This window comes from Tamandua tetradactyla, chromosome 18 (assembly GCF_023851605.1).
Source record: "Tamandua tetradactyla isolate mTamTet1 chromosome 18, mTamTet1.pri, whole genome shotgun sequence".
In the NCBI taxonomy this organism is placed as follows: domain Eukaryota; kingdom Metazoa; phylum Chordata; class Mammalia; order Pilosa; family Myrmecophagidae; genus Tamandua; species Tamandua tetradactyla.
The window spans coordinates 68,421,370-68,435,738 of NC_135344.1; the positions used below are offsets into that span (position 1 = coordinate 68,421,370).

The 14,369-nt window shown below is 40.2% G+C and overlaps 1 protein-coding gene across 6 annotated transcripts in view; it reads right to left on the minus strand.

Annotated features, from left to right (window-relative positions):
• Positions 1-7,998: 7,998 nt before the first annotated feature.
• Positions 7,999-14,369, minus strand: part of AKAIN1 (A-kinase anchor inhibitor 1) — a 97,049-nt gene continuing 90,678 nt past the window's right edge. For 2 of the 6 annotated variants that reach the window (XR_013165271.1, XR_013165272.1), the window contains exon 3: positions 8,437-8,547. Coding sequence is in view for 3 of the 6 variants with exons in the window: in XM_077135903.1 (XP_076992018.1) it covers positions 8,363-8,547 (185 nt within the window). In the remaining 3 variants the exon portion in view is untranslated. Of the gene's footprint in view, positions 8,548-11,914; positions 12,027-14,369 lie in introns of those variants that run through there. The other 4 variants (XR_013165273.1, XM_077135903.1, XM_077135905.1 and 1 more) reach the window with 4 other exon arrangements.

Here is a 14,369-nt window from a genome sequence, read left to right on the forward strand (position 1 = left end):
CTCCAGGGAATCCCCTGATACTGAGTCAAACTTTAGAGACACCCAAATGAATAGGCCATACCCTCAATCATGAGGGTTATTCTTGTGAAGTTTATATAGGTAGCATAGAAGCTTAGACTACCTATAGGCATGCTTAAGAGTTACTTGGGGAGGACCTCTGTCATTGCTCAGATGTGGCCTCAGTCTCTCTAAGCCCAACTCTGCAAGTAAAATCATTGCCCTCCCCCCTACATGGGACATGACATCCAGGGGTGAAAGTCTCCCTGGCGATGTGGGAGAGGACTCCCAGGGATGAATCCAGACCTGGCAGTGTGGGATCAACAATTCCATCCTGACTAAATGGGGGGAAAGAAATGCAATTAAAGTATCAGTGGCAGAGAGAGTTCAAATAGAGTCAAGAGGCTACTCTGGAGGTTGCTCTTACACAAGCTTCAGGTAGACCTTGCTACCTATCATAACCTGCCAACCCCCAACCAGGATCATTCCAGCCAATCCTAAAGAATACCTAGGGCAATTTATAAGATTCCACAAGGGTTCCGGGCACTAGAGTAACTTGCCAGAAACCTACAACCTCCAGATGGATCCCTGGTCCAGATAACTCCTGAAACCTAGGCCAGCCTCTCCAGAACATTAGATGGTTCCATCTCCCTACCCCATATTAGTGACAGACCCTTCTAATATAAAAAATTTAGAATTGCCATAGCCCAAAGAACCCCAAAGAGAGGTATGGAAAAATCAAGGTGATGGTGGAATTATACATACAAGATAGGACTTAACAAATGCATATGAATGCTGAATCATTAAATTGATTTTAGTCTCTAGTATTTTAGAGCAGCTAGAAGTAAAAACCTAAAATTGTGAAACTGTAACCCTGTCAGACCCTGTCAAAGCCTGAAATATGTTCTATGACTAATTATGGTACTCTGCTTGGGAATTTATAGCTTTTTTGTATATATCTTATTGTTCACAAAAAAGAAGGAAAAAAATAGATTGTGATGATAAAAAAAAGTATTTAAGCCCTCTAGCCTCCTATATTCTGGAGCAGCTAGAAGGAAAAACATGAGAGGATCATATGGAAGCCCATGACAAACTCTGGGATCTATCCTGTAAACACTTTTTGAAGAGTGCTTTGAAAACTATTGCTTTCTCATTGCTTTGCTTTGTATATATGTTATACTATACAATAAAAAACATTTTAAAAAGATATACAGATTGGTAGAATGGATTAAGAAATATAATCCAGCTATATGCTGCTTACAAGAGACTCATTTTTAGACACAAGGATACAAATAGATTGAAAGTGAAAGGATGAAAAAAAATTTCTACGCAAGTTGTAACCAAAAGATAGCGGGAGTAGCTATACTAATATTGGACAAAATAGATTTTAATGTAAAGACATCATAAAAGACAAAGAAGGACACTATGTATTAATTAAAGGGACAATTCACCAAGAAGAAATAACGATCATAAATATTTATGCTCCCAATCAAGGAGCTCCAAAGTACTTGAGACAGACATTGGCAAAACTGAAGGGAGCAATAGATGTTTCAACAATAATAGTAGGAGACTTCAGTACACCACTCTCCTCTATAGACAGAACAACCAGACAGAAGATCAGCAAGGAAATAGAGAACTTAAACAACTTGATAAATGAATTAGACCTAATAGACATACATATTTTATACCCCAAAACACCAGGATATACATTCTTCTCTAGTGCTCATGGAACATTCTCCAGGATAGACCATATGCTGGGGCACAAAACAGGTCTTTATAAATTTAAAAGCACTGAAATTATTCAAAGCACGCTCTCTGATAATGGAATGAAGCTGGATCTCAACAAACACCAAAGAACAAGAACATTCACAAACATTATGCAGCAGTAAGATGAAATGACATCCTGAAGCACATGAAAAGATGGATGAACTTTGAAGACATAATGCTGAGTGAAATAAGCCAGACACGAAAGGATAGATACTGTATGATTCCACTTTTATGACCATGGTAAAGGTAAAATCAGAGGTTTATAATACAGAATATAGGGGACTTAGAGATACATAGAAGCTAGAGATGGGTGAATGGTTAGCTAATGAGGTTGAATTCCAATGTAAGGGATTAGATAGAAGTGAAGGCAGTTCTCTAGTGGATCTATAAGTAATATTACCATATTGAAGATGAGCAAGATTGAAAGGGGTTGTATAGACCTATGTGTTCCACTGATTAATACTAGAAATATAAATTAGTTTTTACAAGAACTACTTCAAAGGTATGATTTGTGTTCAAAGAGTGTTTAAGTCCAAGGTTAAGGGGGAAAACTGCTATTGCATGCTATGGGCTATGTTTAAAAGAAAAACATCAACAGTACCACAGCAACAGCAGAGGTAAATAATGGGGGGAGGGACAACAGTTACAAAGAGGTTTAGATTTCTTATTTGGTGAGGGTGTGTTTATTGGTTATCTTTCTTTTGGGAACAATGAAATTATCTAAAATTGAGAATGTTGATGGACTGTGGACTTTAGGCATTATACATAATGCCTGATGAACGCAGGTGGCTGAAGGATGCACTGACTGAGAAGTAGACTGGCGAATAATGGTGTATATTTATGATCAAATGTGCTGCTACAAAAAGGAACGAAGTCGTGAGGAGTGCAATGATGTGAACGAACGTGTGGGACATTTGGTGAGGCAAAATAAGCCAGAAACAAAAGAACAACAATGGTATGGTCTCCTTTAGAAAATTTTTATAAGAAAACAGAGGCCTAGATTGTGAGCTCTTACAGCAGACACATTTAGTCCAGAATGGTAATTATTATTTCTGGATTTCAAGAGGCTGATTTTATATATATATATATATATATATATATATATATATATATATATATATATATATAACCTGGTATTTAGAGATAAGAACAAAGCTGATCCGGTCAGGGTTAAAGTAATTCAGAACACAAGGGGTAAGGAAGGCATTGTCTATATTTTAGAACTACATATACTCTTTGAGACCAAAGGAAGAAAGGTCTACTTGGTCTGAAACCTAAATTTTCTGAAGCACATACTCTAACTCAACCTATCTGTATGCCTCATTTAAACAATTGAAACCCAGATTAAGAAAGAGGTCCTTCTTAAACCTAAAGCAAGAGCACTGAAGAAAGAAAGAAAGAAATGGGAGCTCCTCAAAATTAAACACTTTTGTGTATCAAAGAACTTCATCAAGAAAGTAGAAAGACAGCCTACACAATGGGAGACAATATTTGGAAACGACATATCAGATAAAGGTCTAGTATCCAGAATTTATAAAGAGATGGTTCAACTCAACAACAAAAAGACAGCCAACCCAATTACAAAATGGGAAAAAGACTTGAACAGACACCTCTCAGAAGAGGAAATACAAATGGCCAAAAGGCACATGAAGAGATGCCCAATGTCCCTGGCCATTAGAGAAATGCAAATCAAAACCACAATGAGATATCATCTCACACCCACCAGAATGGCCATTATCAACAAAACAAAAAATGACAAGTGCTGGAGAGGATGTGGAGAAAGAGGCACACTTATCCACTGTTGGTGGGAATGTCAAATGGTGCAACCACTGTGGAAGGCAGTTTGGCGGTTCCTCAAAAAGCTGAATATAGAATTGTCATACGACCCAGCAATACCATTGCTAGGTATCTACTCAGAGGACTTAAGGGCAAAGACACAAACGGACATTTGCACACCAATGTTTCTAGCAGCATTATTTACAATTGCAAAGAGATGGAAACAGCCAAAATGTCCATCAACAGATGAGTGGCTAAACAAACTGTGGTATATACATACGATGGAATATTATGCAGCTTTAAGACAGAATAAACTTATGAAGCATGTAATAACATGGATGGACCTAGAGAACATTATGCTGAGTGAGACTAGCCAAAAACTAAAGGACAAATACTGTATGGTCCCACTGATGTGAACCGACATTCGAGAATAAACTTGGAATATGTCATTGGTAACAGAGATCATCAGGAGTTAGAAATAGGGTAAGATAATGGGTAATTGGAGCTGAAGGGATACAGACTGTGCAACAGGACTGGATACAAAAACTCAAAAATGGACAGCACAATACTACCTAATTGTAATGTAATTATGTTAAAACACTGAATGAAGCTGCATCTGAGCTATAGTTTTTTTTGTTTTGTTTTGTTTTTTATTTTTATATATTTTTTGTATTTTTTATTTTTATTTTTTTCTCTATATTATCATTTTATTTCTTTTTCTGTTGTCTTGCTATTTCTTTTTCTAAATCGATGCAAATGTACTAAGAAATGATGATCATACATCAATGTGATGATATTAAGAATTACTGATTGCATATGTAGAATGGAATGATTTCTAAATGTTGTTAGTTAATTTTTTTTTAATTAAAAAAAAAAAAAGAAAGAGGCCCTTTAATACTGTATATCTTAATGTAATGCTGGGATATATCCTAGACTATATTAAGCAGATAATCAAAAAATATTGGCAAAGTTCCTTGAGGGATGGTAAAAGAAATATGGAACTATTAAAGTTTACTGCCAGGGAATCCCCTGATACTGTGTCAAACTTTAGAGATACCCAAATCAATAGACCTACCCTTGATCTTGAGGCTTACTCTTGTGAAGCTTATGTAGGTGGCAGAGAAGCTTAGACTACCTATAGGTATGCCTAAGAGTTACTTCTGGAGGACCTCTTTTGTTGCTCAATGTGGCTTCACTGTCTCTAGGACCAATTCTGCAAGTGAGTCCTTTTTCCTATGTGGGACATGACATCCAGGGGTGAAATTCTCCCTGGCAGCATGGGAGATGATTCCTAGGGATGTCTGGCCCTGGCATCATGGGATCAACAATTCAATCCTGACCAAAAGCGGGAAAAGAAGTGTAATTAATAAAGTATCAATGGCAAAGAGAGTTCAAACAGAGTCAAGAAACCCCAACCAGGACCATTCTAGACAATCCTAAAGAACACCTATGGCAATATATAAGATTCCACAAGGGTTCCAGGCACTAGAGTTAACCATCCAGAAACCTACAACCTCCAGATGGGTCCCTGAACCAGATAAGTTCTGAAACCTAGAGGGCCCAGCCTCTCCAGAACATCAGATAGTTCCATCTCCCTACCTCATATTATTGGCAGACCCTTCCAACATGAAAAAGTTAGAATGGCCATAGCCCAAACACCCCTAAAGAGAGGGATAGAAAGATCAAAGGTGATAGTGGAGTTATATAGAGAAGATTTCTGAATCATTTAATTGATATCTCTTTTAGTCTCCAGTATCTTGGAGCAGCTAGAAGTACAAACCTAAAATTTTGGAATTGTAACCCATGTCAACTTCTGAAATATGTTCTACAACTAACTGTGGTGCTACTCTTTGAAATTTATTGCTTTTTTATATATATAGGCTATTTTTCACAAAAAAGGGGGAAAAAGTCGATTGTGATGATAAAAAAATATTTATTCCTTCTAGCCTCCTATATTCTGGAGCAGCTATAAGGAAAAATCTGAGAGGATCATACGGTAGCCCATGACAAACTCTGGGATATGTCCTGTAATGACTTAATGAAGAGGGCTTTGAAAACTATTGCCTTTTTCTTTCTTTGCTTTGTATTTATGTTATATTATACAGTAAAAAAGTTCAAAAACAAAGTACCACAGATCAGTTGGTTTAAACAATAGAAATGTATTATATCATGGTTCTGGAGACCAGAAGTCTAAAATTAAGATGTCAGCAGAGCCATGTTTCCTCCTCAAGGGGGGAATCCAGTCCACATCTCTCCCCTGGCTTCTGGTGGGTGGCAGTAATTCATGATGTCCCACGGCTTGTGGCATCACTCAATCTTGCCTCTGCATGGCCATCTGTCTGTCTGTATTACTCACTATATGCAAATTTCCATCGCTTATAAGGACACCAGTTATGTTGGATGAAGGGCCCATCCAAATCCAATTTGGCCTCATCCTAACTAATAACATCTTCAAAGAACCTATTTCCAAATATGTCCATTCACAAGGCCTGGGGTGAGGACTTGGACATGTCTTTTGGGGACACCCAATATGATCCATAACAGTCATGAAAGACGCTTAATTTTCAGATTCACTCACCTTTTCTTTTCTTTTTGAGATCAAAAGGCACTTCTTAGCTTATAGCCTTTTCATTACAGCCTTAGGAACCATTATCCCACAGCCTTCCTCAAACAGTTATGTCAAAGGGCCCATTGAAGAAGGATTTGTACTCAGCACGATATCTAGTGGTGTAGAAAATGATCTCAGAAAGCCTCATGGTGCCAGATGAATGTAAGGTCTGAATATAAAATGAGCCAAAGAGAAAGCTGCAGAAAAGTTTGCTTAAAATGACAAGTTTCAAAGCTGGATATGTTTTATTTATAAATAGCATTTTTTGATACAGAGGTCAATAAGATATCCCCAAATATCCCCCAATGTATTAGCTCAGACACACCAGAGACTACAGGCAGTACAGTTATGTGTTTCTGCCCATTTGACAGCAAAACCCAGGCTGCTTATACTTAGAAACCTTAGTAAATATCATGTCAGATCACTTGCAAACCACAAACACTGTTTTTTTTGTGTGTTGTTTTTTGTGGCCACCCCTGAATAATTTCCCAATATCTATACTGTGCAACTATATCACCCACCTTACATTAGGTCAACTTAAACTCATTCTTCAATTGTCATGAGTTCTGCTAGCAAAAATATTTCTGGATAACCCATATTTAAATTTTAATTCCCTCTGCTCCCCAACCCCATGAATTAATTCCATCTGTACACTGTAGGAGATAGTCTAACAGAGTTGGGAAGAGATTGCTTTCATCCATCTACTGTCATCAACCCTAGCACTCTGTATATAACATACTAGATTTTTTTTGTTTTTTCTTTTTGCCTGGGCAGGCACCGGAAATCGAACCCGGGTCTCTGGCATGACAGGTGAGAACTCTGCCTGCTGAGCCACCGTGGCACACCCCATACGAGAATTTTAATAGCATATCTTAACAGCAGTCACAGTTTATGTGCCAATCCTTTGCTTTTTTAATCTATCAAACATAGACAGTGGTTCTCTGAAGCCAACAGATTTTAGCAAAGGCCAAATTCTTCCTCTGTCCCTTGTACCGCCAATTCAGTAACTTCTGCAAAGCCCAGGAAAAAGGAGTCTCAGGGCTCCAGAAAGATGAGCATTGCCCAAATGGAAGTGGAGCAGAAAGTCAGCCTGCTGCAATAGAAACGGCTTTATTCCTACACGCGCACCCATATGCATTCACAACACTGTCACTCTGTTGAAACTGCATTCATGACACTGTCATTTCATTGGTCCCACTGTATTTTCATGCTTCAGAGAGTAGAAAAAAGAATTATTTTCCTATTCTAATTGTTATTCATTCCTCATCTGCTTGATTTTCATAATCTCAAAAAAACCTAATTCTCATTTGTGGATGGAGGAAAACATATTCTATTAGTAAGGTGCGAGTGCAAAAGCATAGCCTGATGGCAGTGCCGCATCTACAGGGCCCCAGAGCTCCTCCCAAGGATGCTGCACCCCATAACCACACTCTAGAGGAAGTATCTCCAGGATGGCCAGCAGTTTAAGGATCTACAACTCTGGTTGCTCTCCATGGGACTGCTGTATTGGCAACTCATGCATATAGACTAACACCTTATTTAGTCTTCAGATAGTAAAAGAAATCCAAAATATTCCCAAAGGATTTCTGCACAGAGAAATCAAGTGACAGAATTATAACTCAAAGACCAAGTCCCAGGAAAAACCTAAACTCCCTTTTTAAAGTAATATAAATAAATGCCTTATAAGATCCTGAGGGACTCTGTCTTAGCATTTGCTTTTGCTTAGTTTGATCTCAGACCTGAACCTACTTTATAAAAAAGTCTTCAATATTTGAAGATGACTAAAACTTCGTTCTTTTACCTTTCCAGCACATCTTTTTTAAAACATTATATATAACCCAGTACTACACTTGGTATTTCAGCAAGGGAAAAAACACAAAAAACAAAACAAAGCAAAATCTGCTTGTTAAATTCACAGAAAGAATGCATAAAAGGCAGAAGTAAATAAACAAAACAGAATTATTTTTTAAAAGAACTTTACAAGTAGAAGGTGCCACGAAACTACTTTTGCAATTACAGTGTTGTTTGGGATCACTATGTTTAAGAGGCACTGCATACAGACAGACAGAATCGTCTAAATGCACTTTTTTTTTGAAACAGTGCTAGGGGCCAATGACACTTTGGTTTGCTTTACGGGCAACATTTTGGCAACGCATCCTAGACTAAGAGGAAGGCTGGAAACCAAGCATACGGCAATCACCAAATCCGCCCCGGTTACTTCTTCTCATGCTTCTTGGTGAGCTCCCCCACGCCCAGGCGGAAGCTGCTGCTGGCTCTGTCTTCCTTCTGCCGGCCCTCTTGGGAGACTTGCTGCACAGCTTGCAGGATGGCATTCTGCACAATCTGTTTGCTGGCATTCTGCAGCTTCACCTCTTCAGCCTCGTTTCCAGGCTTCTCACCTAGCCAAAAACATGAAAGAGGGGTGGGAGGAGATTTCAGAAATTGAAGGGCTAAGGGAAAAGGTGGGAGGAAAGGTCAGGGTAGAGTGCCCAGTTAACCGCGAGGAGCACTCTGTCACACACACTGCTAATATCCCCCTTTCTTCCTTTCCAACGAGACCCCTATTTTGCTTGCCCCAGGAAGGTGTCTGGCTTAATATTCACACCATCCCAGAGTCCTCTGCTGCAAGAGATGGTCAGGAAACATAATTCTGGCCAGTGAGGACTTCTGTGAAGGTTTTCTGAGAGACAGACTCCTGTCCCTTTGTCTTTTTGTACCTTCCCCTTCTTCCCAAATGGAAGGCAGACATGGTGCCTTTAGGTGCTGCAGCCATCTTACAATAAACATGGAGAGGAAACCCAACTTTCTGGGCATGGTCACAGAGAATAGAAGAGCCCAGTTTTGAAGGCATCATTGAGCAACTACATAGCCCTGGGCCATGCACTCCTGGACTTCTTTGTATGTGAGAAAAACTAACTCTTTTTTACTTAATTCACAGGTAGTCAGGTCCTATGTTACATGCACAAAAACAGGTGCCTAATAGAATTATAGAAAATTATCACTGCATCCATATCAACCTCAAACCTGTTCCCAGAATAGCAGCAGAAGGAATGAAGCCCTTCACCAGAGGTTTTCTTAGTCATTTAGAAGAGAGGCTGGCAAACTTTTACTGCAAAATGCCAGATAGTAAATATTTTTAGGCTTGTGAGTCATAAGATCTCTGTAATGACCCCTCAACTCCACTTTTGTAGCTTGATATCAACTACAGGCAGTGCCCAATGAATGGGTTTGGCTTTTTCTGATAAAACTTTATCTACTAAAACCCAAACCCTGTAGGCCATATTTGCCAAAGCCCTGATCTAGAAAAATGGGAATTTTCTAATTAGAAGGCGAGGCAGTCAATCCAATATTGCTTCTTCCCCTTCTTCCTTAGTTAAAAACAAGGCGAAGCCCTGATTTTATTTGAGACCTCTGTAACTGAATATAGCTAAGTTCTGACCAATCAGATACAAATGAAGTTCATTTAGTGAAAATTCTGGAACAGCTCTTTAAAAGGGAACAGGCAGGTAAAGACCTTTTGCCCCCTCTACATCCTACTGCCTCTAATCTAACATGAAGGCTATCATTAGAGGAGATAATGACCCTTAGGGATCCTTTAAAATGGAAACCATTTTCGGACATTTTGGAGAAAAAGTTAGAAAGAGCCTATGATTCTGATGACCAAGATGCTCCCATATCAGTCCTTACTTAGGCTTCCAAGCTCCAGACTCCTTCAAAGTTAGAAAAAGATTATATATCTTATTCAAAGCACTTTCCTTTTGAATTTTCTTTTATTATGCAATAAACTTAATACTAACTCATCCATGGTAGAGTGATCATGAATCTAACATTTGACTAAAGCGCAATCTTGGAAATTATATATTCCACCTGCTTACATTCATAGTGATAGAATGGAATGGGCATTAGTCCTTATTCTAAATCATCTTTTCAGATCTTTCTACTATTCAAATCTGTTGCTCCCATGAGGATGCAATGGGAATGGGGGTGGTTTTCACCAAGGTTGATTCATTGCCCACAGAATTTATACACCTATCAATTGTCACATAACAGAGTATTGAGTCATTCTGGTAGACCAGACAGCTCCTATCCCTCTAGACATGTAATTGTCATTTTCTCAGCTTTTGTGTCATTAGCGTCATCACTGAAGGGATTTACAATCTAGCAAGCAAGGCAAAGTGAACCTATTCAAAACCAAAGAAAAATCCACCCCCCACCAAAGCACTCTATATCATACCAAGCAGAAAAAGAATCCAGAGCTAAGACATGTAAGAGAATGAAACCTGAAATTGCCAGAGAAGAATATTCTGAATATTCTGTGTAGAAAAAGAGCGAACGGTAATACTAAGAGACTCTAGGGCATAGCTACTAAAAATGTGTGGGTTTTTTTTCTCAATCATTTCAGAGTTGAGTTCAAGTCCTTTCTGCCACTTTTAGCTGTGCCATCTTTGGAAAAGCACCTTTCCTCTCTCCGCCTGTTTGCATATCTGTAAAATGGACTATTTTGGGAGGTTCGCTAGACAATTAAGTGACAACACATATTCAGCACTTACTGTGGTTTCTGATAGTAAGCACATAGTAAATGCCCACCATTATTTATGAGTTAGGGTATAAACTAAACAGTTGTAACAGAGAAACCCCAAAACTAGAATCGCTTGCACAAGGGAGAGAGATATATACTCTCTCTTATAACAGTCCAGAGGTACTCCAGGGGTGCAGATAGCACTGCTCCACCGGCTTATCTGAGGACTGTCTTTCCTTCCATCTTGCTGGCTCTGCCATTTCCTACTGTTACTCTCATCTGCATGAGTGAAGCTGGCTAACCAATATTCCATCTGCATTCTAGCCTACTAGAGGGTAGAAAAGAGAGAAGATGGAGGGCAATCAATTTCCTTTTAAAGAATCGTCATAGAAGTTGCGCACATACTGCTCATAATCTCCTGGGGGAAATAGTCACATGGGCACACATGGCTAGGAAATGAGGGCTTATGTTGGGCCACCACGTGCCCTGCTAAAACTCAGGGAGGTCTTAGTGCTCAAAAAAGAAGTAATTATGGATTTAAAAAAATAAAGGTCAAAGCTAAATTGGGAGAGTAGATACTTGTATCAGGTCAATTCTGACACATAAAGCACCCTGCCTACTACCACTATACAGCATAGGTTATGAATATTAAAAAAAATATTTTTAAAAAAAGCAAAACTTCAAAAGGCCCATACTTGCTCCTGGAAAGAGTATCCTAGCTAAATTAAATATGTGACCCAAAAATGTCCCAGTTATGTAACTATCTTTGTGTCTTTAGAAGGAGGAAGAATCTAGGGAGAACAGTAAGCTGATTCTTTAATAATAGAGAAAGCAAAAGGAAAATCTACTCTAAATTTAGCGGTGACCTAATATTTGAGCTAAATTGTCATGCCCTCCGGCATCCGGGCCAGTCTGCTCTGGGTCATGAAGAGCTAGCTGCAGTGGGGGAAATGGAACAGCTGGAGTAGAGAAAAACAGGGTGAAGATGAGGGAGGATGCCACCCAAGCACTTGGATAATAAATGCACTACATTATCTCACATTACAGTGAGGTGGGGAATAGGCTACTATGGGCAAACTTGTCATTGCCAGATGTCATGGATGTTTAGCTGAGCCTCGCATTACAATTCAGAAATTGGAAAAATCCAATGTAGCTCCCATTACTGGACTATCTGGATTATCCTCTGCCATTAGTGGGTTTCTACTCTTCCTTCCTTCTGGAGGCTCCCCATCTTGGTATTCTCTTACTCCAGTGTCATTTGAACAGATAGCGCTTCATGATCGCACATAGCGTCTTCTCTCTGAAGCCCCTTCGGCTAAGGTTTGGCTCGCCACTGACTGACTCTCGCCATAACTTCAGTTCCAAGTCCTAAGAAAGAATCCAATCCACTCAGCAGACTGCCATTCTCCTTGGAAACCAGGCTGTGGTCCAGGCCCCCCCCCCCTGCAACCGGCCGCAGAGGGGAAGGCCACTGATGGAGGGCAGGGTCGAGGGGGGAAGACAGAGCTACTCCGGGGGAAGGAATCATCTGGGGCGCTGGCCTTGGCCCCACGCTGTGAGATAAGTGCTCAGATGTGAGGGAAGCATGCACCGCACTCAGCATCCAGGAAAAAGCAACATCACTGATTCACCGCTTTCTAGGTGACACTTGTATTTCGACAGTGCCAGTGTGTCAAAATAGGTGCCTAGCAGTGAGTGAGAACACTCATTGTGCTGTTTCCGAAAAAGAGCAGGCAATCCAGTAGGATCACCGGCCTTCAAAGCATAGAGTATTCAGAAAAGAAAATCCAGGTGTGAAGACATACGTTGCAGCACTGGCCACAAAGAGCCTCAGACTCTCACCATAGGTTTTCCACTTACATCAATAATAAGGAAGCATCTACATAGCCGTCTTCTTTTCTTTCTTTCTTTTTTCAATGGCATGGGCAGGCTCTGGGAATTAAACCCAGGTCTCCAGCATGGCAGGCAAGAATTCTGCCACTCAGGCACCATCACACCCCCCCATCTACATAGTCTTCCAGGGGCTACTGCCCAGCTTCAAATGCCCTCTAGTCTGTTCAGCATTTATAAAATCATTTTTGTTTTCATATTTCACAAAAGATGATGAACTGGTTTAATTAGCTTTAAACTCTTCAATGACCAATATAAATGCATTCAAGTCGAGAATGTGTGATGTAAACGAGCCATCCTCTGTATCCTACCACCTTCAGTAAACTTCCCGCCACCAGTGCCCTCCTCAGCCACCCAGGTCACAGGCTTTCCTCGGGCTCCCAGCTTTCCTACAGGGCTCCAGCTGCCTCAGACCACCTGTGCCCTACAGCTCTCCTCCCTCCCCTTCATCTGCCCAGTGAAAGGTGTCTGAGGAACTTTATTGCAGTACGGTTAATAATTTATCTAAATCCCTTACTTATGACCATTAAAATTATGCTCCTAATAATGATAGGAAGATCCTGCCAATAACCCATTTATATTGAAATTTTCCCAAGATCCTAAATGTTATTTATCTCTCTATATTTTAGCCCTATTGTATTTCAGTGCAGTAGTTTATCAGAAAGGGTTATTGTTTCCGTTTTGAGGCAGAATCTGGTCAGTGATTTTCCCCCAAGTCACACAGGTCAATGGCAGAGGTTTTGTATCATAAGCAGCATCTCCCGTATTTTTCTCTGGTATCTCCTCAGCAGGTCACTAAATGTGCAATTGCATCCCTCTCAGGGCAGGCTTGGGTGCACCCACCACTGCACTGCACAGAGAGCTGCAGACAGGAACCATCCAGCATATATGTATACATTTTTTATCTTCCCCCATCATTGTTTGAGACAGTGGAGGCAGTGCTGTCATTCATCAATGCCTAGCACACGAAACAGAGGACAGGAACTAATTCAGTCCCCTCATTAATGGAATGGTAGCCTTTTTCCAACCCTGTAGCTACAGGAATTTTCCATGAAGGACGCAGATGTTAGACCTCACTCATCTCTGGCAACTGCTAATGAAGCTGTCCCAGCTGCCCTGCTCTGCCAGTGTGCAAGCTAAAGTTATGTGACTTTCCAAGGACAGTGCAATGATGGAAAGAACTGCCCCTGAGTTTCCAGCCTGCTGCTTCTCGTACACCATCACAAGAGCAGCATTTTAGAGTTTCTAAAAAGTAGATTCAAGATGCAGAAGGCAAGGCAGGAATTGACAGGTGTATGACACTTCCACGTCATATCTGAATGATGCCCCACTAATTCAACTGCTGGAATGAGAATCATTCCTAATTCTGCTCGCAGTGGCCAGACACATTGCTTCAGAATGTGGCAAGCTACCCTTATAAAATCTATGGAGTTCTTCATTAAAATTTCCTATAGTACAGGGGAGGTGAATAAGATATTTACTGAGCACCCATATGGCTGGTACTGTGGAGACACCCAGGTAACTAAGCCTTTATGAATGATTCACTCATTCATAGAAGAATCATGAAGCACTTACTATATGCCAAACGCTAGGTGAGGTACTGGAGATTACAATATTGGGCAAACTGTCACAGACCTTGCCCTATTTGAGTTTATAATCTAGTGGAAGAGCAAGATGGTAATCAAATCAAACAGGTTTATAATTATTAACTGTGAAAGTCAAGGGGGCCCCGGGTAACAGATTACAAAGGGAACTGGTCTAGGCTGGAGGGTCAGGGAAATGTGCCTTGAGGGAACGGAGATGAATGAGGAG